At 39.0% G+C, this 22,867-nt stretch overlaps 1 protein-coding gene across 38 annotated transcripts in view; it reads right to left on the bottom strand.

The window, feature by feature from the left end:
• NRXN3 (neurexin 3) overlaps positions 1–22,867 on the bottom strand; it is a 1,013,077-nt gene that overhangs the window by 20,669 nt on the left and 969,541 nt on the right. For 23 of the 38 annotated variants that reach the window (XM_054161978.1, XM_054161962.1, XM_054161977.1 and 20 more), the window contains one exon: positions 15,038–15,122. In XM_054161978.1, coding sequence (XP_054017953.1) covers positions 15,038–15,122 — 85 coding nt within the window. The remainder of the gene's footprint in view (positions 1–15,037; positions 15,123–22,867) is intronic. The other 15 variants (XM_054161979.1, XM_054161980.1, XM_054161981.1 and 12 more) reach the window with 1 other exon arrangement.

Consider the following 22,867-nt stretch of genomic DNA (forward strand, 5'->3'; position numbering starts at 1 on the left):
AGCTCAAATTTCTTGGTTTTTAATAAAGGAAACTGCATTATCCTTTAATCCTCTGTTGCAGAGAATCTCTTTCCTCCACACCAGCTCCCCATGCTTATTAAGCTTTCCAACTATTTTCAGAACTCAGACTATAAGGGAAAGCTTCACTGTAATGGTGCAGAGAGATAACAGTGCTTCTGTACATGTCTTTGTCACTACTACCCCTGAAATGATGTGTACAATTCTATGCATTTCATTACCACAAACCAAGATAAAACAAAAGACAAAACCGATAAAGAACTGCTGTTCAACAGGGAACAACAATCATTGCTCTAAGCTGATGTCTAAAATCTTTAACTTCACTGTAGATAGCTCAATTGTCTTGTTTTGCATTTGCTGAAATCTCCCCTGAATATGAAAATTAATGTAATATGACACACTGCAGTAAGAGCTGTCATTGCCCTAACATGACTAGATCCCCAGAAAAATGACCTCCTGGAGTGTGTATCTGACAGAATGTTCAACAAATCTGCAGGATCAAAATGCAACCTTTGTTTAAAAATGAAGCAGAAGTTAACCGAGATTTGAAAGTGAAAGAAGAACTAAGACTCCAAGGTCTTATTTCAGCTCCTGCCATATAGACAGTCCTTAAGGGCTTGGTCCACAAAAGGATTCACTATCTCTTGTCAGCATGTAAATCTATAAATTTAGATCTATGAAGCAAGTCCTCAGCTGCACTAATATCCACAAAGCTCCTTTCAGCTGCTGGAAAAATTATGGCAATACAGCTATGAAATGTTGGACATTCACAGATGCAGCTGTTTCCAGGATCCAGCTGCTAAAATAAATTTAAAATAAGCATGTTGGATATGTAGTTAGCAACAGAGATTAAATCACTAGAAAATACAAGAAACAACATTGCTTTTGTAGGAATTTTAAGGCAAAATCATGGATATAAATACCAACCCATATTCCAAATGTTGATTAAGCTGGGCTTTCACAGTATGTCTGATTTTAGAAGTACTCCAAATGGCTCTTACCACATTTGGACCTCAATAGCTTTAATGGAAGCTAAGCAAATCTGGTATGGAAAAAGAAACAAAACTGTTCAAGGTCCTCAGGATACTTTAAACATTTCCATCTGAATATAGTTTTCTTGCATGAGAAGCACCAAGCCTTGAAGCTCTTAAGAGTTTCTTAAACTATCTGAATTGGCAGCTCACATTTGGACACTTGCCACCAACAAGACAGGCCAACAGAAAACTTTCAGTTTGTTATCAGGAAGGAAAGGTCATCTGGGAGGCAAAAAGGGGGAAAAAAAGAGCACCAGAAGAACAAGAAATCTAATAGTTCAATAGCAAATGAAGTATAGATGACCAAGATTATTTTTTCATATGCTATCAGTTCTTCGTGTCTGCTGCAGAAAGCACTACTGGAATGCTCACTATCCAGCAAAGAACTCTGTAAGTATCTTTTTGTTTTTTAAGGAGGTAAATCCAGGTTTCCCATCTCTTCCTGCACAGAGGAAGAACAGCCACTAACAGAATGAGCTAGACACACAGTCGCTTTCATCTTTAAACAATCTTGTTATTAGAATAGAGGTGCTCCAGGCACACCATTTGCACTTTGTTTCACCAGCTGTTTCTAAAAATATTGCCTTAGTAAAGGAGACATTTCCACCCCTCTCTTTGCAAAATAATTTTTTGTTTGCTTTTCCTTTCCAAGGGAAAAGCAATAGATATGAAAACCAGCATATGTGGGAAAGATCACATAGCTTCAGGGATGGACTTTTACCACTGCTATTCAAAATGTAATGAAAATCTATAAATGAAATGACCGAAGACGCTGAAACACACTTTGATAAGTGTAACCAAAGAGTTTATTCTTCCAATGCAATTGGTACAGAACTACTAACAGATGTTTCCTATGGAGAAATGTAAGGTTTAATGTTCTGGAGAACCTAAGCGGGAAAAAGGAAGCTGAAAAAACTGGAAAGGAGTAGTAAAAAGCTCCCAAGATAGTTAAAGGTGAAGGTTACTAGGAATATTTTGAGAAGTCAAACAAGAAAAAGAGAGAAAAATGTAGTGAAATCCCCACACAGGACTTACAACCACAAAAAGGTAAGTTTACTTTGTTTCATAATATGACACTTTGTTAGGATGCAAATTTTAGCTTTTGGCTTTGTTTTCAAACAGCATCAATTACAAAATGAAAAGTCATTTTAAAATGGAAATGGAGATTTGTGTTTTAGGAGTCATAATAACTGTTTCTTGTTTTGGATTTCATGCAGGTGGTTCAGAGGAAGCTACATGGAATCCCCACAGTACTTTGTGAACTCCAAATCCTCGCTTTTTATGAAAAAAAGAACTAGGGCATGAACATTTTCAACTACCTTCCAGTCTGTATTCCCTTTGGCTTTATATGGCATGTTTAGCATGCAAAGAAAAGGGCAAACTTCAAAATCTCTGTTATCAGAAAAAAAAGCTCACAAGACATTCATCCTTTCATCCTCAAAGATAAATTACTCTACTACTATGTAGCGTGTCCAGCCTACTGCACAAAAAGTACTTAGTTGTTTTTGTTTGCTGGTTTTGGATTCATACATACACCTGCTACACTACCAAGTCTCTTGACTTTCTCTTCAGCTCTCAAACCCTCCTTAATTCTCCTCACAACTCTCTGAGAGTCCCCAGTTCCCTGGCAGAGATAAGCAATTGAGAACATCACCAAAGGAATCTCCTTGCTGCGAGTTTGGATGTGTACGAGAGGTCCTCTATTTCAGACTATGTCCATATCTCAAACAAAGAAGTCCCTCTTACCTGCATCCACAAAACACCTCCCCCCAAATGCTGGGGTGTACCAGCTGCTTTCCAAGTTACGTGAAAGCCAAAGACTTCAATTAACAGAACTTAATAGGAGTACGTGAAAGAGGGCAAGGCAAGATTCAGTCTGTTTGTTCCACACTTGCTTGTCACGCTCCTAAACAAGTGTAATCTTTTCCTCTATTTCAGTTCTCCAAAATGCTCCTTTTAGCCAGAACACCATAAACACAGCATTAACAGATGTATAAATATACACACAGGTATACAAACAGAGAGAGAGAAAGTGCTTGCACATGCTTTACAATACATTAATGATCTGTGTTTCACTGCTAAAAGAATTAGCATAGGAGAACCATAGATTTCAGAGAAAATACTGGTCTCCAGGCAGTCCATAGCAGACTAGTTGCTTCATGAAGTCAGAAAGAAATAAAAATGGTATTTTGATACACTAGAAAATAACCTGAACTAATTAAAGAGCTATTTTTGCTCTTTTTGGCTGTCAAGTACACAATTTATGAAACTATCAGGATTTCAGCAGAGAAAATCAGTAGTCACTAAAACTAGAATGTAAAAGTGGTCTTAGTTGTTTGAGTATCAGGGAAAAAGAGGAATTATAGACAACCATAAAATATAAAAAAAGGCTCAAACTTCTTTTGCACTTCTGCTGTCCGGAAAAGACAGAACAACTTTTTCCCCCCTTTATAATGCCTCTGACAGTTCTTGTTCTGATACTAAGATGGAGTGAAAGCAATGAAGAGACAAAAAAAAACCCTGTTGGAATTTTTCTGTTGCTCTAAAAAAAGCAATTTTTAAAGGTTTTGTATATCTGTCTGTAAAATAATTGTAGTTCCTCTTGAATGTCAAAAGAGGACTTTGATGAGCCTTGTAACAGCATTCCATGGGACTAAAAGACTTCAGTTCATTAGACTCAGAAGATGGAAAAATGAGTCCTTGAGTGTGGCTCTTTCATAAGGTTTTAATAATGTATTTATTAATGCAATGAAAATGCAGCCAGTCTAATTTCTTGCTTTGCTTCTATCTCTAATTTCTGGTGTGATATTTTTCTCCTGCTCCTCACGCAGCATTTAAGGTTAGTGCTTCATACCACTCAGGAACCAGGATTCCTAGCTGCTCACTGTTGGGCTAAAGCATTGATTTCTATATCTGGTGATTAAAAATTGGAACTGAAACAGAGTTGTAGAATGATGGCAAGGCAAAAACCCTTGGCATAATTGTAAGCTTTGGTGTCTCATGATCTGCTTGAGCTGAAAATGGAAGTAGAATAGTTTTCCCGCTTTACTGATGTATCATCCCAGATATTAAGTGTTCATGTGAACATCAGTGCCTTTGGGCTTCTAATACATAAGGCACCTTCAAGTCTAGGCATGATGATGAAAATAAATATATAATAAAACCCTTTAGAAGCAAAAGCCCATCTTTCTCTATTATCTGTAAATGCTCAATATGTTTTCTCTCTAATAGATATATATCTTTCTGAAATCAGCTGCTTCTTGTTTAAAGCTAACTAATCAGTTGCTATAGATGTTTATAGGTCTAATATACATACATTTGCTTTTGATGCAAAATCTGTTCCTGAGTCATGTGCTAGCTCTTCTCTTCCAACAAATGTGTCATTGGCTATTTTTTCTTTCGTTCCCATATATTTTATGAAGCTGAAAATCAAAGCTAACAGGGATAAAAAGCAAGTCCCAGCAGGTTGAAAATATCATGTCTTAGTATTTTAGACATGTGTCAGCTTGATAACATAGGCATAGCACCAGAGGGATTGCCAGAATGTGACAGTGCACATGGCTTTGAGTTTAAAGAACATGCTTTAAAAAAAGACTGGAAGGCAGCAAGAGCAGGACAGCCAGACTGTGATACTGTGATCCTGACCTGCTCCTGGTCTTAAAGACAAACCCAAGGAAACTTACAGCAGCCAAGTCAGGTTGGAGAAACTGTGACATTTTTGAAGCAAAATTTTGATCAGGATGCAAGTTCAAGTGATGGAAGTGCGAATATAAAAGATCAATATATTCCAGTCCACTTATTAAATTAATTTATGCAGCCTGAGAATGATTCATCCTATGTGTTAACTGTAGAGGAAAAAGTGATACATAATGAAAATGATGCCACCTCAATGTCCCCTGTCATGAAAATATTTGTCTTTTGTGTCCCTCACTTGTTTCTCTCTGCTGTAACAGGATAGGAATTATATCTGCTTAATAAAAACACACAGTAATGTGACATGTCACAGCTAGTGAAGATAGCTCCTTGCACTCAAACCTCAATGATAACATAGTTTGCTTGTTGGCAGTACAGCACTATTCTGGTGTATTGTACAGCAGTTTACACCCGACTATCAAGGTTTATTAAAATATTAATTAAATCTCATTTTCTCTTTCTCTCCACCTCATTTAGCTAAGCATTTTAGCTATGTATCTTGCCTTACAGGTAGGCAAATGAGAAATACAGATGCACAGTCACAGAACGAATGTACAGCAGAGCTGGGAGCAGTATGCCAAAGTTCAGTCTCAAGTCTCCCCTTTGCTCAGTGACAAATGTCAGCAGCCTTCCCTGAGAGAGAAAACAGAAGTAGGAACTAACTATTTTAAGTGCCAGAAATCCATATACATACTCAGTGGGATAAAATGGAGCACAATGGGACTTTGTGCAGCAGCTCTGGTGCTAGAGTGAGCCTCTCATTCCTTGCAGCAGAGGGCTAGTTAAGTCCATTACAGAGACTACGTAAGGTAGCAGGACACAGGAGCTTAACCACAGCCTGGAGGTTACTGTCTTGATGCCTGGCTACTCGATTTACTCATCACAATGCTCTAGTATGAAGGTTACCTTGAACGTCATGATGCAGGGGGCTAAAACTCTGATCCTTCTGCTCCAATAACCTGCCACTTGAGCTAAAAAAAATGTTTCTTTTGCAGTCACTTGAAAAGACTGTTCTGGTCTCTCTGGCAGAGGGCAGTGTTACACAAGCCCCTGAGCTCATTGATTAGAATGTAATTTTATAAGCAGTTGCTTTATTTAAGCAATTGCCAAGAAAACCCTTTAGATTCAGTAGGGATTAATAGTTGTGAAAAACACACAGAGATCTAAAATCTAAACTCAGCAAGGCTTTAAATAATGATTATTTTTTGCTATAATTAATAGCACTCGGTAATGTTTCTCAGATCACACATCAATTAAGCAAACTGAAATGAGCATAAGAACATTGGCTCTTATTGGGGAAAAAGAGTATCTTCTTTTTGTCCCTTTGCAAGTACAGGAAACATCTTGAATAAATTAAACAAAATAATTAAACAATTCCATATCGCAGACCCCAAAATATCCTATCATTTCCCTCTTCTGGAAACTCTTAACTCAAACAGGTAAGCCTTACATCATGCATCTTGTCCACAGATTTTAATTATCTCATCTTCCCTGCAGAACAGTAATTCCTGTACAACACCTGGCATTTTAGCTAGGTGCAGTGGTTTGGCCCTGGCCGGGGGCCAGATGTCCACTGAAGCCACCCTATCGCTCCCTTTCTTAGATGGACAGGGGAGAGGGAAAATATAACAAAGGCCTGTGAGTCAAGATAGAAACAATTTAATAGCATGAAAAGCAAAAGCAAAGGTCATGTGTAGAAGTGCAAGAGCAAGCAAAGATGTTATTCTCTGCTTCCCATCAGCAGATGGTGTTCATCACTTCCTGGGAAGTGGGGATTCAACAAGTATAGCAGTTGATCTGGAGGACAAATGCCATCAATGAATGTCCCCACACTTCCTTCTTTCACTTAGCTTTTATGTCTCAGGTGACATCATATGACAGGGAATACCCCTTTGGTCAGTTTGGGTCATCTGGCCCGGCTGTGTCCCCTCCCAAGATCTTGCCCGTTTCTCAGCCTGTTGGTAAAGCACAGCCTTGGTGCTTGACTCAGCAGTAGCCAAAACGCTGGCGTGCTACCAACAACCAGCTACATCACTGCAAAACACAGCACTAGAAAGATGCTCTTGGGCGAATTAACTCCAGCTCAGGCAAACCCAATATGCTAGGCTAAAGGTACATGTAAGCACGCTCTAGGCGATTCTGTGAACACTACCTGCAAGAAAACCCACTGCCTCTTCCCCTACTAACTTGAGCTGATCCACTGATGCCAGCTGATGCATCTTAATGCACTGAGGCCTTTTGTGCAACTAACACGGCCTCCAAGACCATCAAGTCCAGCTAATCAACTAGACCATGGCACTAAGTGCCTCATCCAGTCTTTTCTTGAAGATCTCCAGGAATGGTGACTCCACCACCTCTCTGGGCAGCCCATTCCAATGGCCAATCACTCTGTGAAGAACGTCTTTCTAAGATCAAGCCTAAACATCCCCCTGCACAGCTGAAGACTGTGTCTTCTTGTTCTGTTGCTAGTTGCCTGGGAGAAGAGAACAACCCCACCTGGCTACAACCACCCTTCAGGTAGTTGTAAATAGCAATAAGGTCTCCCTTGAGCCTCCTTTTCTCCAGGCTAAACAACCCCAGCTGCCTCAGCTGCTCCTCATAGGGCTTGTGTTCCAGACCCCTTACCAACTTTGCCTTACACATTGCTGCATATTTGTGATGCATATGGAAGAAGACACACTGGCTGCGTTTCCAGAATTGTGTTCAAATTACACAAATAAACATCAGCAAGACAGTTTTTACCAGTATCAGTAAAGAGGTAGACATCACACAATAACTGATAAAATGTCTCCATACAGTAAAGATGCACTACTCTTAGACATCTTAAGTATGTCTTCTTTTTGCTTCCTAACTAAAAAGGATTGTGGATTTCAGAAATGCATTCACATATGCATCATTTCATCTGCATGTGCACAATGATATTTCCTTCCCAAACCAGTCTTTTACAAAAAGGCCTAGGCACTTTCCATTTAACACACAACCTGAATCCTGTGGAGCATTTTCTGGTTCCTAAAGCACAGATGACAAGAGTTGCTACACTGAGATGTCAGCATGCACACACAAAACCCCTAAAAAGCTGTATAAGAAGTCACTTCAACATGATGCCAGGAAATCGTTTCTATGAGGGAAATGATAATAGAGTTTGAAAACTTTCCAGCTGCAAACTTTGTTGGCTTTTAGAAACTGCGTGAACATCTCGGAATTTCCAGCCCAAAGTCCCTAAGGTGACACTCAGAAAATCATTCAAAGCTTTGTGCCTCTTTGTGGACTCCTCTTGTGGAGGTGGGGAGGGAAGGAGGAGAAGGGAAGGGGAAGAGGGATGACAGAGCAGCGGGGAGCTGAACACCAGCTTACAAACAGAGAACAGAATCACATAACAACACTGGACCAATAGACTCCAAGAGACACTAACAAAACAGATGGACACAGACAAGACGTAAAGATTACTACTGAGAAATAAAAAAAAAGGAGCAAAACGACCCATAAAATAAAGTAGATATATAACGCTGAGGCTGCGAGAAGCAGCTGACTCTACTGGCATAACTCTTTGAAAAAGAAGAAATTATAATACAACTAAAAATTAAATTATATGAAATTATATCCCCCCCCTCCCCAAATCATACACTACGGACTTGCTCGGTTAGCCTGAATGCGTAGCTCTGATGAAACACACGATGGCATCATCTCAGCCCATGCACCGATTAATGGAGGCCATGGTTAGTTAAATCAGCTAAACTACAGCATGCCATAAAAGATGATCTTGCACTGACTCAGAAACAAAAGGCATGACAGATATTCTGCATTGCAATAAAATTCTTTTTATGCCATCTGTGGTTTGTAGGGCTTTCTTGGTCAGGGGAATTGTTTTCCTGGGGAAGTGCAGGGGTAAAAGGGAGTCTCTGTTTTTCCTTCTGGGTGTTTTTTTCTTTGAACTCAATTAAAAATAAATAAATAAATAGGGACGAGGGAAAAGACAGGATAGAGGCTTTGCAGAGGTTTTTAAAGGGGTAGGAAGAAGAGAAAATTAAAAGGAGGGGATGTAAGAATCTTCATTCTTTTGTACACAACTTTCTTGGGATGTCTGGAAATACAAATTTCTTAAGGATGGCAAGAAAAGATTTTGTTGCCTTTAGTGGTTTGCAGATCTATATCTCTTTCTTGAGATGGGTAAACCATTATTTTGTTGGAAGAACTCCAAAAATATAAATTGAAAAGTACAGCAATGATTTTAAAAATGAAAAAAAAAAAAAAATAAATAGCGGTATGGCACCATTAGAAGCCACAAAAAAATAGGGGAAAGGAGTACAAAATAAACTAAAATATCAATCACCAAAAATTCATGCGGCACAAGATGAGGTGAAACGACAGAAAATGTTCTTCAAATATATACAATGCATATATCTATCCATATATACACAGTGTGTGTGTGTGCATATATTGATGGATATACCTGTATAATTTATTTTTTTTTGATTCTCCCTGCCCCACTCTACCCCAAGGCTAATTGGTAGATGAAACTATCAGTCAAAAAGAAACAAACAAATAAAAGCCAAAAAAGCCACTAACAAAAAAAAAAAAAGGAGAGAAGTTAACGTGCTTTGGTCATCAAGAAGTAACAATATCATGCATCTGTCCAAGCCAGCGAATGCCAGGGTTAGATGAAGGCATGAATTTCTGTGTAAACATGTGATTGGATGATAGGGGCTACTGCTGATATTGGTCATTAATTACTTTAGCATATGCACATACAGGTATATATGCACGTTGGATACACAGTGCATATATGGTTAAAGTATCCTTATGGGTGGCGACTTTGGAGCTTACATAGGAAAAAAAGAAAAAGACCAATATGCTGAAAGCTCAACTCAGTATAAATCCCTAACACAAAAGAAAAACAAAAACAAACAAAAAACCCAAACACCCAACCAAAACAAAACAAAACAAAACAAAAAAACCCAAACATTCCTACAAGTCCTCTGCATGACTGATTTGTAAAACTTGTTTGTTTGATTTTGGTTTGTCTGTGAGACTGTAGCTAGGAAATTCCATCAAACAAATGACACCCTGAGAAGCTGCACAGATGAATCTTCCTCGTTTGGGTCCATATGGTATTCAGGCTATGAGATGGGAAGCCTACTTTTCTGTCTACTCTGAGGCATGTTACCAACTTTAAAGGTAATTTCTTTTTCTCACAGCATGAGAAATGGAGCAGAACTCCAGCTTGAAAGAGGGAGAGACTAGAGGTAACTGTGTACTGTATTTCTGGGAGATGTTCCTCTGAGGAGAGTAATGAAAATTCCCTGGGTGCCTCAAGAAAGTTGATGCAGTTTATGGAGGACAAGAACAAAATCAGCACTCCTCTTGGTTTCTTCAGTCACGGTTTCTTCACTTCCAGTACAGTGCTTTTTGCACTATGCTGGCAGCTCGTGGACTCTTGGAAGACAGATTCTACTTGTTTTCTGCAAATAAATCTCTGACTCAGGCAGCCTGTAGGTACTTAGTTTTGCAGCTTGATTGTCCTAGCCCACAAATCAGGAGCCTGAAGTGGATGTGTAGAGGCCAAAGAATTATAGATACAGACACCATACCTGTAGGATATGTCTCCCGTGTATGGGGATATGCCACAAACTACTAACTTCCAGTGCAAAGAACTGTAGATTTTGGCATTTCTATTGCTTTCTCCAGTCCCTCATGGCTTAACAATTTGTTTAGACAATGCCAGCCTTGTAATATGTAAAGCCTTTTGGGAAACACAGAATAAATTTCTCTGGAAAAGAAATCACCTAGGAAATTGCTGAGCCAGTGGGAAGGGAAAGTTGGTAAATGCACCAAGGAAGAAACATGAGCTGTATCAAGCCAGGCAGCTAGGATTACGCCTTACTGATCATTTCAACAGGCTGCATTACAGGCTTCAGGCTAACTGGTGAGTGTCTGAGTCTTACTGTTATGAGCAGCTTGGGCTATGATTCCAATCAACTGTCCAGTCACCAGCATCCAGCCTTCCTGGTGCCACAGCACTGCACTTTTGGATGTGCTTAATGGGAGCAAGGGCAACGGTATGAGGAGATGGCAGCAGCTGCTGTCAGGAAAAACATAACTATAATCCTCAGGGCTTTGAATTGGTAAAATCACACTGTAGAGATACTCCTCATTTGACTGGAAAGAGATGGGTGCTTGATTTCTTCATAACAGCACAGTGCTTTCTAGCTAACAACAAAGACATTTCTCTTACAAATCTTTTGTTGTTTGAGAGTGGCCGAGTGACCAAACCACTACCACAGCACTGTGTTCAAAAGCACAAACTCCGGGTCCTGGGTTCAGCTTTGAGGAACTTAAATATTTGAGCTTCGAATCTTGCTGGAACAGGCCAGAAGAGGGTCCTGCACTCATACCAGAGAAAAGCATCATGCTTCTGGTGCAGAAGCCAGAAGATTTTCAAACATAGATTGGGATAAGTGAAATTTCCATAGAGATAAGAGAGTGACTGCTCTTAACTATAAGTAAATGTTTCTTTGTGGCAGATGAACAGTTTTATGCCCTCTGCATCATTTAAAGTGAGCCATTCTCAAAGAGCTAGAGATCTAAGTGTATTTAGGCTATGTGTCTGCAATAAGAGGAATAGGAAGTATTTTTTATCACTGAACCTGCAATGGCTTCTTCATTATGTAAAATAAAAATGGATTCGGGATTCACAGCTCTTGTTGCCATTGCTTTTTAGAATAATTCCTTATGCATATATATGTGTCTATAGGGGATGCCTGTAGGCTACATTTGTCAGGACAGGTCCTGCAACAGCTCCTGATTTCTGAGAAAGGGCATGTACAGAAATCCAAACAGAAATCACTTTTGGAAGAGGGGTGTGGTAGCTAGCATGCTACAGTGAGCTTCTTAAGCTAGCCAGGAAAATCCTGATGGGAGCACAGTGGGGAAATTACCTTTACACCACCTTCTTTTAAAGAGAGGCAAGTGTCCAGACACAGATCATATGCTTACTGACATTCAGGTGTTGGATTTAACAGCCAATCAGAGTTAAGTGACAGTAAGACCTTGCAAAGGGTTGTCATATGATACTTAGCCAGAGAGAGGACATGATTTTCTATCTTTTGAACTGTCTTTGAGTACACCAAATCCAGTGTTTTCAAAAGGACTCTGTAGGGTACTGCCTCTAATCCAGGACTAAGACCAAAGTAATAAATTTAGATCTTGGGATTTGATTCTGACCTGTATGAAATCCAAAAGCTCTTGATTTGTTAGGCAACATTCTTTGCTGCCCTTGTCTTGGTTATTGCACAGCAGGTTCATAGTCACGTATATCATATCTTACAGCTGCAGCAGTGGGTTCAGCGACCTTTGCATTACTGGACCATGGCACTGAGGGTGATGGAAGGCCAAGATCTGGTGTTTGGCAGAAACTCAAGACCTATAAAAGCTACACATTATCAGAACAACAAAAAAAAGAGTCTGTGCTAGGTTAGGTCATTTAATTTTCAGTTTGCTGCAAAAAGGATCAGGCAAGTCAGAAGGCAGTGTAAAATACTCTGACTTGTCAGCAGAATGGGATGATGTAACTTCAAATGAACCTAATTAAAAAAATAAATTACATTAAAAAATATCCAAACCCATACACTAGAAAGTCTGGATTTGTTTTTTTTTCCCATGATGAATATATTTAAACACTAAACTTGTCATATGGCCAGAATCCTGACTTGGCTGGTGAAGTGTAAAGGAAAACATATCTGCTCAGCCAAGCCAGCACCACTGTCTCAGACTGCTTTAGTGCTCCAGAGCAGGATGGGCTGAGTGACTTGCTTCGATACTAGCTGTACTGCAGACACTGTTCTACCTTCCCTGGGTGCAGTGGGAATGGAGACAGTAAGATAGACAAAGACATTTAAATGGGCACAATAAACCTATTATGCTTACTTCCTATGGGATAAGCTAAGTTTATGCTTTTGGAGGCAAAAATGACCCAAATAACTCTCCTCCTGGTGACTTTGTACAGCAGTGCCTCTGAATGCAAGAAATGTCAAAATCTGGAAGTGTAAGTTTCATCAGCAAGGACCATATGAGAGGCCTTTTTTACATCTAATCAGGTTAACTTTTATTCACAATGTCACATTAATTCCCCCAAATGATTCAGACTGGCTGAATTTGGCTCAGGTAGACCACTATTCTATGGAGGAAGAGTAGGGTGTGATTAAAATACTGGCAGAAACATCTAAGAATGTCTAGTAGTTCAGAAGAATACCTTCAGCAGGTTTTCAGTGAATCATACTGTTTCACACAGCAGATATTCAGATGTCTGTAGGCACTTGTAGCTGCCAACTGTAACGCCTAGCAGGATTTTCAAAGGCAAGTAATTTCTACAAATCCAGTTGGTATCTGTTTGCAGTATTAGATTTCTAACTGTGTCAAGAGAGAGGCATTTTTAGTCTGGAAATGTTGCTCTGAAAGTTCATGCTAAACATCCTGGTTTACCCAGTTTCTCCTGAACCTTTGATTTTTCCATTGGCAGCACAAGCTGAGTATCACAATTCCTGGGCATTGAAGTAATTATGATTTCTGCATTGAAACATAAAGGACAATAATGTACAAGAGGAGGAGTCTGACAAACATCTTCTTTCCTCCTTTAATTGAAACACTTGGCAATCAGAATAAAAAATAAAATAAAATGAAATTTTGAAATGTCAGTGAAACTTTGATGAAGTAATTCCTATCTATTCACTTGCACATCAGTTGTGGTACATCAGTCCTTTTAGCATGGTCCTATTAGCCTCATGCCTCACTTTTATGAAGATCACTGTGCTGGAATTTTAGGTACTACCTTTATTTAAAATCCCAACACTCACTTTATTTATGCTTCACAATCTAGTATTATTTAGACTGTTTTTCTGCCAGATGGGAAGTTGAAAAACTTATAGACCTCTGTGAAAAAGAGATGAGCGTAAGCTGAGCTATTTGTTAGCATCGGTTGTTGTGTCACTGCCTTCCCTGCCATCACAGGGGAGTCAAGAGAATAGGTGGAAGTTCCCAGCTACACGGTAACACCAATCTCGGGTTACTGCAGGACCAAGTTCTACCAAACATGATAAACTGAATAGAAGGATGTGAAAGCACTAGCCTTGTAATGTTATTGTTGCATTAATCAAATGGCTCCAGGAAGCTAGAAACAGGATATTTATAATGCTTTCTTGGGATATATATTTTTTTTTAAAGAAGAAAACAATAAACACCCCAAGTTGAAAAAAAAAAAAGGGGAAAAAAAAAAGAAAAAAAAAGAGAAAACCCAAACAAAACAAAGCAAAACAAACAAACAAAACCCCCTCTAAACTATTTATATGTTTCACTTACAAGGACAAAAAATTTAAACCAAACTCCCTCTTTTTCTCTTAAATGTACACAGAAATTCGATGATGTCTGTTCTCTATTATAGAAATGCTTAACTCATGGCAAGCCTCAAAAAAGAAGACTTGAAAAAGCCTGTAAAAAAATTAAATAGACTGCAGTTGCCTGCTGGATATCACATCATATATCTCACCAGAAAGAAAAGCCATCAATTTATCAAAATGTATCTGAAAGGGAGAACTTGAGTCAGTTCCACATGGCCAGTCCTTCCGACTCTTTAGTGGATACATTTTGAAGCATCACCACAGATAACAAGGCAAGAGTTACTACTAATTTTGTTATCTTAGAACTATGTTTTGGTGCTCCCCAATTTCTTTGGGCTCACAGGAAACAAAATTAGTATAAGCACGTTACCATGTTAACTGTATTCAAAATCCCATGGACAAAGGTATCCTTTTCCAGTCTTCACAAAGATTAAACAATGCTAACAACCCCTTATTGTGTTTAGGTATTTTTTTTCTTTTTCTTTCTTTCTTTTTTTTCTTTTTTGTCCTTTCCTGTTTTTCAAAATTTCAGCCTCACCACATCATAAATCTTGATATTTTTTTCTTTCCCACTGTGTCAGAAGGAACTGTTACAAACACGCGAACTATCAATTACCTGGGATCACTATCAGGAAGTTTGGCTTTCCATGTAAGCAACTTTACCTTAACTGTGTTTTGCTGTTGCCAAGTCCATGGGATCTGATGCTTGGCTGTATAGTGGTTTATTTTATATATATATTTTTTGTTTTATGTATATACACTATATACATAAGTGTATATATATAGACATATACACACATATATATACATATATAATTGTATATGTATACATTCACACATATAAATATATGTATGCATTGTTTTTTGCAAATGAAATCAGTAAGCAAGCAAAATAAGACTGACCTGACTTACCTGTACTGGGCTCACAGTCAATGAAATCTTCATCGTCACTGGAGCATTCAGCTGATGAAACGATGTCATCTGTTGTCTGGCATGTGAAAGAAAGGAATGAAGGAAAAAGAACAGATTAAAAAAAAAAAAAAGTAAGATACTTGCAAGTCAAAAGGCTGTTACAGAGGCAACTAAGTATCCTAGGGGGGGGGAAATGTTTCAGAATTGTAACTTCAAAGTATTTTTAACTGGTATCAAGCACTCTAGATATGGCTGTGTGAATGTGCCCTCTGTGGAGCTGGAGTCTCAAGCCAGAGGAATAGTGCTTATCCTGTGCTGCTGAATATTGAAGGTGTGCACAGGCAGATCACACTATTAAGTGCAGTAGGCTATGACACCAACTTGGCTGGCAGACCATCTTCCCACACCCAAAGCAGACGTGTTCATTTGGAATGCGCTGGGCTCCTTGATAAATGCTAATACTACAGAGGGCTAGCCAGAAGGCACTTAACTGAGATACTTATTGTATGAGGCATGTTCAGGCTGAACATGCTTTCTGCAAAGAATGCCCAGGATACTTAACATGTATCACCCAGGCACTAGCAGTGCTCTTTGCTTTGTTGCTCCATGCGCCACTCTGAGAGAAGTAATTTCTGTCTTCTAACCCACCTTTTGGGCTGGGAATCCCAGGCAGAAAACCTAAATAGCTGTGCAAGCCATTTGTTGCCTGGTAAAGAGCTGCTGCATGTGTCAGGTATGCCCAACATATAACCTCACCTAGTGGTGAACAAGGATGTGGCTGTCACTGGGCTGACAGGCTAAAAAGTCTGGTTCTGAAAGGTTTAAACCCAACTGTGACTGTGCCTCTTAAAGGTTTCAGCACAGCCCTTTGCATTTTCAGCTGGTAATATTCACTGGAACATTCAAGTTTGTTCTTTCATGGGTTTTTTGTTATTTTTCTTTATTTTTTTTACCCTCCTCTCTCTCTCTTTTTTAAAAAATTAATTCTTTTGTGTGCTGCTGGTCTAATTAATGAGCAGTACGTACTGCAGCATGTTACAGAGAAGTGTACTGGCGTCTCTTCCCAGCAGTATCTCCTGCCTGTAATTGCTGCAATTAGTTGAATTAGTAATGCAGACCATTAGGGAGAGTCTGTGGCAGCCTCTGGACACAGGTTGTAACGTTCCTGCACACAGTACAAAATTACCCCATCTCAGCTCCAGCCATGGATTCTGCTCAAATTGTCTCCCTTAACAGCTTTTCCTTGCAGAGCTGCTTGTTCTGCTGAGCAGTAGGATCAGTGGGAGGACTCCTCAAACAAAACAACTAAAATATTCCTCATCAGCCAGCAAGCACTGATGAAATCTCAGCTCCTCAGGAGCAAGGCAGCTGTACTTCCATACACTGTACTTTACTACTCCAGGTGGATGGATATTCCTGGGAATCTCACATCAAGCATTCCAAATCTTTATTTCTGAAAAAGAATCTTCAGTTTTAAATAAGGTCTCCTTTACATTCTAGCATCCCCTGTGGTTATCTCCAACATGCTCCCTCTTTGAACAGGTGTTCTGAGATCTCAGCCTTTTCTTTAGCCTCCTGTGGTCCTAGCAGTATCAAATTGCCTCGCTTCCCCCCTCTCTGTTTGTATTTGTGCAAAGGAAAAAGCAAAACCTAGCAGTCAGCCAGAAAGATCAGACCAAACCTAATATTCTTTCACTCTTGATTTCAGTGGCTTAAAGTGAGCCACAGAAGAAAAATAGGATAGGATAGCTATTTAAAATTTATATAAAAAAGAGTATCTGTGAAAAAAACAGCAGCAAAATAAGGGAATTCCTATCACAGCTGCTATTCAGTCCTACCCAGTAGTGCCATTTGGCAGTTTTGTAGGTTGTAATCTTGCAGCAGCCTCATGCTGAAATACTTTCATAATCTTGCTTCAACGAAGAGTGAAGATTAAAAGGAACTGGGGGTAACATGTACAAAGACATTTCCTGCTTTATGTGCTAAGGTAACTTTTCTAGCATTTTCTGAAAGAACAAGCTATTGAAATCCTGGTAGCTTCTCTCTTAAAACAAGCTGGTGTTAAAAGTTTGTCTGTTCAGTGAGAGGTCAAGGAAGGAGGAATGGACAAAATATAAATCTGCATTCTACAATCCTTCTGATCCTGCCACATATATTTTATAAAGCATTATTTATCCTGAAAGGTATCAAATCACTTTGTAACTTTGGTCACATCCTCCAACAGTGGAAGTAAGTTGTCCCTAGATAGTTTCTTTACACTGTAAAGTAGTTCAGTACAGTAAGTCAACAAAACTATACTGCAAGAAAATTTTTAAGCAGTTGAAATGGGTGAAACTGGAGATTTATATTACAGTTGTCTAAAACACTTGTAAAAGAGTGTTAAGGATAGCACTGTGAATAAAGAATGAATTATCAATCACTACTAGAAGACCTTGCTCAGACAGTGCTAGGACCCTGGCAATAGCTTTTTATTTCCAGGTTGAATTTAGAGCATATGGATTTTGCTCATAATTGAAGATCTGAAAATTCAGATGTAAGGTCTCATAAGAAGAATAGTGATGATTTGCTCTGAGTGTGAGATAAACATCAAAATTTTAACAATGTGTGGCTGTCACATCAACTGCTATACCTACCCACTTACCAACTTACTTTCTTATGTCTAAGGGCTTCATGCAACACTAACTTGGAATCAGATCCAATTGAATTGACAATGTAATTCCTTATTTGTGAAGAATAAGAAGTTCCTTTATAACATTTTCTTTCTTTCTCCCCCCCCCTTCTTGCTTGTTAGGGGCATCATATGAAAACTGAAAAGTAGAATGCCCAGAGGAAAACCAGGTGACATTATTTTATACAATGTGGTTATTGGGTTTTGTTTGTTTGGTTTTGTTTTGTTTTAAACTGACAAATTCTGGGATGTAATCATATATATATATATAAAAATCAAATCAATATGTACCATATAAATGTGTTTTGGAAGTGATCAGTCAAATTAAAGATAAATTCATCTGTCCTGAGCTATTAAATACCCCATATCTCTCTTGGAAAGTCCAGGTGCCATAGGCATTGAAAACCAAAGAAGTATCACTATTTGCACTCTCCTGTTTGGGACTCTCTCCTCAAGGCCCAAACCATTGCCAGGGCCAGCACCAAGATGCTCTATGAGGTGAGGCTCTGAGTCTCCCAGACACTCTTGTACATGACAGATCTTGAACACTGTGGTAGGAAAAGTTTTGAAGCCAAGACGGGTTCTGAGCAGGAGCTGAAAATTCATGAATCCTAGCCCCTATTTATTCTCTTGAACAATTTCCCACCTATGTTTCATTTGTTTCACAGGCACCTATGTTTCATTTGAAGCATATTTATGCTGTAGTCTCAGGTATGTTGTCTAGATTTCCTTTTATAAAATCCTCATGAAGCTTGTGTTGGTTCTGAACAGAAAAAGAGCACAGTCAACCAGACTCAGACACCATGCAAACATGTGATGTGCAATACTCATCAAATCTTCAAACTTCAACCTGCCTCTGCACTTTTTCACGACTGGTTGAATGTGTGATTCTATCAGTTAACCTCTGCCCTTTTCTACCCATCTCCACTGTATGCTATTTCTTCTGATATGCTTTTTTTCTTTACTTTTTTCCCCCCTTGCTCTGTGATTTCTCTTTGTCCTATGCTGCTGATTTTGTATGTATAAAATTAAGGTTTGAAAAAGAGGAAAACCTCTAGAAGTGGTGTTAGAGTTAAGCCAAAGTCATTAAGGAGATGTCTATAAACCACAGAAAAGATAAGTGCACTAATCTGTCTTGCCATTTCCTATTGCACATTTGTAATCTCAATATATTCCATCAGAATTCATCACTAAATAATTTTCTAGTCCCTTCACATATTGGTCTTCCATGCACCTTCCACTCAGATACCAACACCTGAATCATCCCAGAGGAATAAACATGTTTCAGTAAGAAACAGCAACTAATTTCTGACCCCAGAAACGGTCAAGGAATCCTCCAGAAGTCCATAACTTATTGTAACTGGAAGCCAAGAATTTTCACTGGATAATTATTGCTACTTCCACTAGAGAGAAGAGGCTTGTGGGCAGTGACCCCAGAAATCCCTCCACCAACATCAGTTCTCATCAGAAATAGCTCACTCTGAGGCAGTAAGCAAAACCAGCTATTCCATTTCTGGTTCCTGTTCCCCATTTTTGGAATGGTGCTGATTATACTCACCCCCATTGGCCCCAGGGAAGGTAAACAGATTAATTCTTCAGCGTCTGCCCAGTGATATATAGATGGTAAATGCTAAACATTCCTATGTACAGGCAACACGGTAGTAAAGAGACTTCTCTGTATGCTACGATGGAAATGATGTTTGTGTTTTCTTTGGAAAGAACACGAGAGAGAAAATATTCTACCCCATATATTAGCTAAATTCTATATTAAAAATAATAATTCATACTATATTGTTTTAAAATATGTATTTCATTTTTAAAGAATCCCAGCTTTGAAATTACTTGGCCCTGTATTAAAGGCCATAAAACTAAAGATAGGTATTATAATAACTTTCAATAAAATCTCTCTCTGGCAGGAACCCTTTTTATTCCTTCCTCTGGAAGATTTTTTATGGCATTTATATTATTTTTTTTTCTCTCCCTCTCTCTAGTGTTTAATGAAATTGCTTTGGAATAAAAGCAGGATAGGAGAAAGTGCTAAACTCTGAGTCCACCCTGGAGGATTTATGGGCATATTTACCTTCAAATTCTTTCAATTTCACTGAATTGGCTCCCCATTCCTTTCCATGAATTATTAGTTCTGTAATCACCTCCTCCTAATTATTCACTTTAAGGGCCTCTTCAATCTCACCATGGTGATGGTTCTACATCTTTGTTCATTATGCTGTGTGTACTGGAGGGGGATGTAAAGCACAAAGAAAGTCAGGACACCATGGCAAGATCTGCTCAAGATGATTCCTCTCCTGTCCAATCTTCCAAGGGCCCAAAGCTCTAATTTATGTGTCAGCTCCCCAACCTTTGCTCCTATGTTCTGCACAAAATGGCAGGTGTTGAATCTTCCTTTTCTGAACTGCAGAGTTTTTTTGACACCTTGCTCTTTGGGTGCACCATTATTTGAGAAAGATTAAGCATGCTGGGTAAAATAAGTCCTGTCACAGAACAGCTTTATGAAATTATAAATAATGCACCCAAGAATGATGGAGTTCTCACTTCCAGAGGTAGAGAAAAGACAGGGACTCATAAATTCAACCCCCCGACAAATTCCTCCAGAAGCACACATTTGGTAGTTGTTTCACTTGGTAAAGTAGGATCCAATTTTCCCACTTGCCCTTTGTTTGAAATTCTTCTGCACACTGTACACATTACTTCCAATTCAACACCATTATTCAAAAAGGAACACTTAACACTTTGTTGTGAGGTAAGTGTAAATCTCTTTGCCACCAAGGAATGACAATTTACAGTCCTCCATGAAAATACAACCACCTCAAAATGCCAGATATAAATACCATCCCAAGAGCGGAGAAATCGTCGTCTTTATCTGAGCAGTGTATTTCCTTTTACACCTAAAATATACAGAGCTGAAACAAAACAAATGCTTCTGAAGTCTGACCACTTGATTCCCTCCACTGCTCCCATACTTCTGTATTTTCTAGATATCACAGTATCACAGTATATTAGAGGTTGGAAGGGACCTCAAGAGATCATCGGGTCCAAGCCCCCTGCCAAAGCAGGATCTGTCCACAAATGGGAAAATACTAGAAATGCTGCAAAAATCATAATTGGATATTATAAAACAAGCTGCAATTTGGGGCTGTATAGTTTTAAGAAGAGTTCTGGATCTACTATCTGTTGCTGAAGAGTATTTATTCTCTCAAACTCATTAGCAATGGATAGTACTACTTGTATTTTTGTATTACAACACAGCCACAGCCACAAAGACATGCAAGCCCTCTGCACTCACACACCGGTGCTGAAGTTGTGTCTGCCTCTGCAGAGGCGATACATCAAAGAACATGAAACAAACAATTTTTCTTCATGTAGCTCATTTGAGGTGAATACAAACCCAAGAAGATCAAATCTTCTGTTGGTTTAAATTGGCATTAATTTCAACAACGCTACAACAATTTACAGCAAGATAACGCAGCTCACTACATTTAGTTTCAGACAATTCAATGCCAAAAGATTGAGAGTAATTGGAGGCAATTCAGAGAAGAGTCACTGAAAAGATGAAAGAACTGGAGAGATGCATGAATGGGGCAGGCTTAGCAAAACTAAACATTGTGGCTTGATTTAACAAGGACTAAACATATGATAAATGTCTACGGGTGTCACAAGGCTGCAATAAACATCAAGAAGATGAACTACTTAAGGTGCTTCAAAAAAGTAGTGGATAAAGTTAAGCCAAAAAAATTTTCAAAATGAATTTCAGCAATCACTTCAGTGATCTTTAGTAACTATGGAGAGGTCTCCCCACAGAAATACAGAAACCATCAGCACTGAGGTTAAGCAGTTGCCCAAGCAATTCGGATATGAATATCATTAGTGAATAAGCCCTAGTGGTGAAGAACTCACCCTGTCTGTTTTCAATCCAATCTAATTAATTCTAAATCAGTTTGGTATTTGCATCCTCTCCATCACTATATACATATATCACTATGCACTTTCCTCTGTCAGTTCAAAGCAGGCAGTAAAGCTATCCAGCACAGGCTTTCAGCAAGTTGTACTTGGAGTAAGATATCATTGGTATAGTCCTGTTCAGACCATGGGAACAAATACCATGTTCCCAAGACTCTGGCTAGCCAGGAGCTGACACATCATCCACAGGCAGGTACCCTTCAACAGCAGCCCAGCAAAAGTGCTCTTCCTGGCTGCATGACATAAAAGTTGATTTGATGTCAAATTATCACAAAGTAGGGTTCATGAGAGAGCTATCCCTTACCAAAATCAGCCATTTGTCCATTACTACCACAGACAAGAGATTAAGTAACTAGCCAGCTAAGTAAGAGAAAAGAAAAAATAATGTCCCCAGTTGTATGTCAATCCAGAGTCATGGGTAGTCATGTTTAAAAAGAGCTTTGAAAGCTGAATTAGTCCTTTGGAAACCAAAAGTCGGTCTCAATAGAATCAACAGTTCCTTTAGACTGTAAAGTCTCACTCTTCTTGACCAGATTTGCTGCCAAATTTCAGAGACTTTGCTCCATCCCTAAGCTGTGCAAAGACAACTGGGGAAAAACCAAGTTTCTGCCTTTTGTTTCTGTCTGCTGGCACTGGGAAGGGTGATGATGTTCTGACTGTAAGCAGAGAGAAAGAGAAGGGAGGGCAAAGAGAGAGAAAAAGAAGGGAGGGCAAAGAGAGAGAAAAAGAAGGGAGGGCAAAGAGAGAGAAAGAGAAGAGAGGGCAAAGAGGGGAGAAAGGGAAGTGGGGGGGATTAACCCATCTGTTCAAGGCAGCCTGATAGGGGAAGGAGGAGTATTGAACTACAGCAGCTTAACCCAACTTCAATGCACCTTCCCAAAAGCAGAAGGAATGTAATGCTACGTGGTGTTCTGCTGATAAGCAAATCCTTCCAAATCCTTTCAATTTATTTCTTAGCCTGAAGAAATTACATATTATTTAGGAACTAAAGAAATAAATTTCATTTTCCAGGATTCTGGATTGGTTGTTTATTGATTACATAGGCACACAGAATCACTTGTTTTTCCATTTCTTTGCTTTCCCAATAGAACAGTGCTCCTTTCACCTTGATCTGGTAAAGGATGAGCTGGCAAATCTCTTCCAAACTATTCAGTGTGACCCTCAAGATTTGCAAGAGT

The sequence above is a fragment of the Dryobates pubescens genome, chromosome 5 (genome assembly GCF_014839835.1).
Source record: "Dryobates pubescens isolate bDryPub1 chromosome 5, bDryPub1.pri, whole genome shotgun sequence".
NCBI classification, from domain to species: domain Eukaryota; kingdom Metazoa; phylum Chordata; class Aves; order Piciformes; family Picidae; genus Dryobates; species Dryobates pubescens.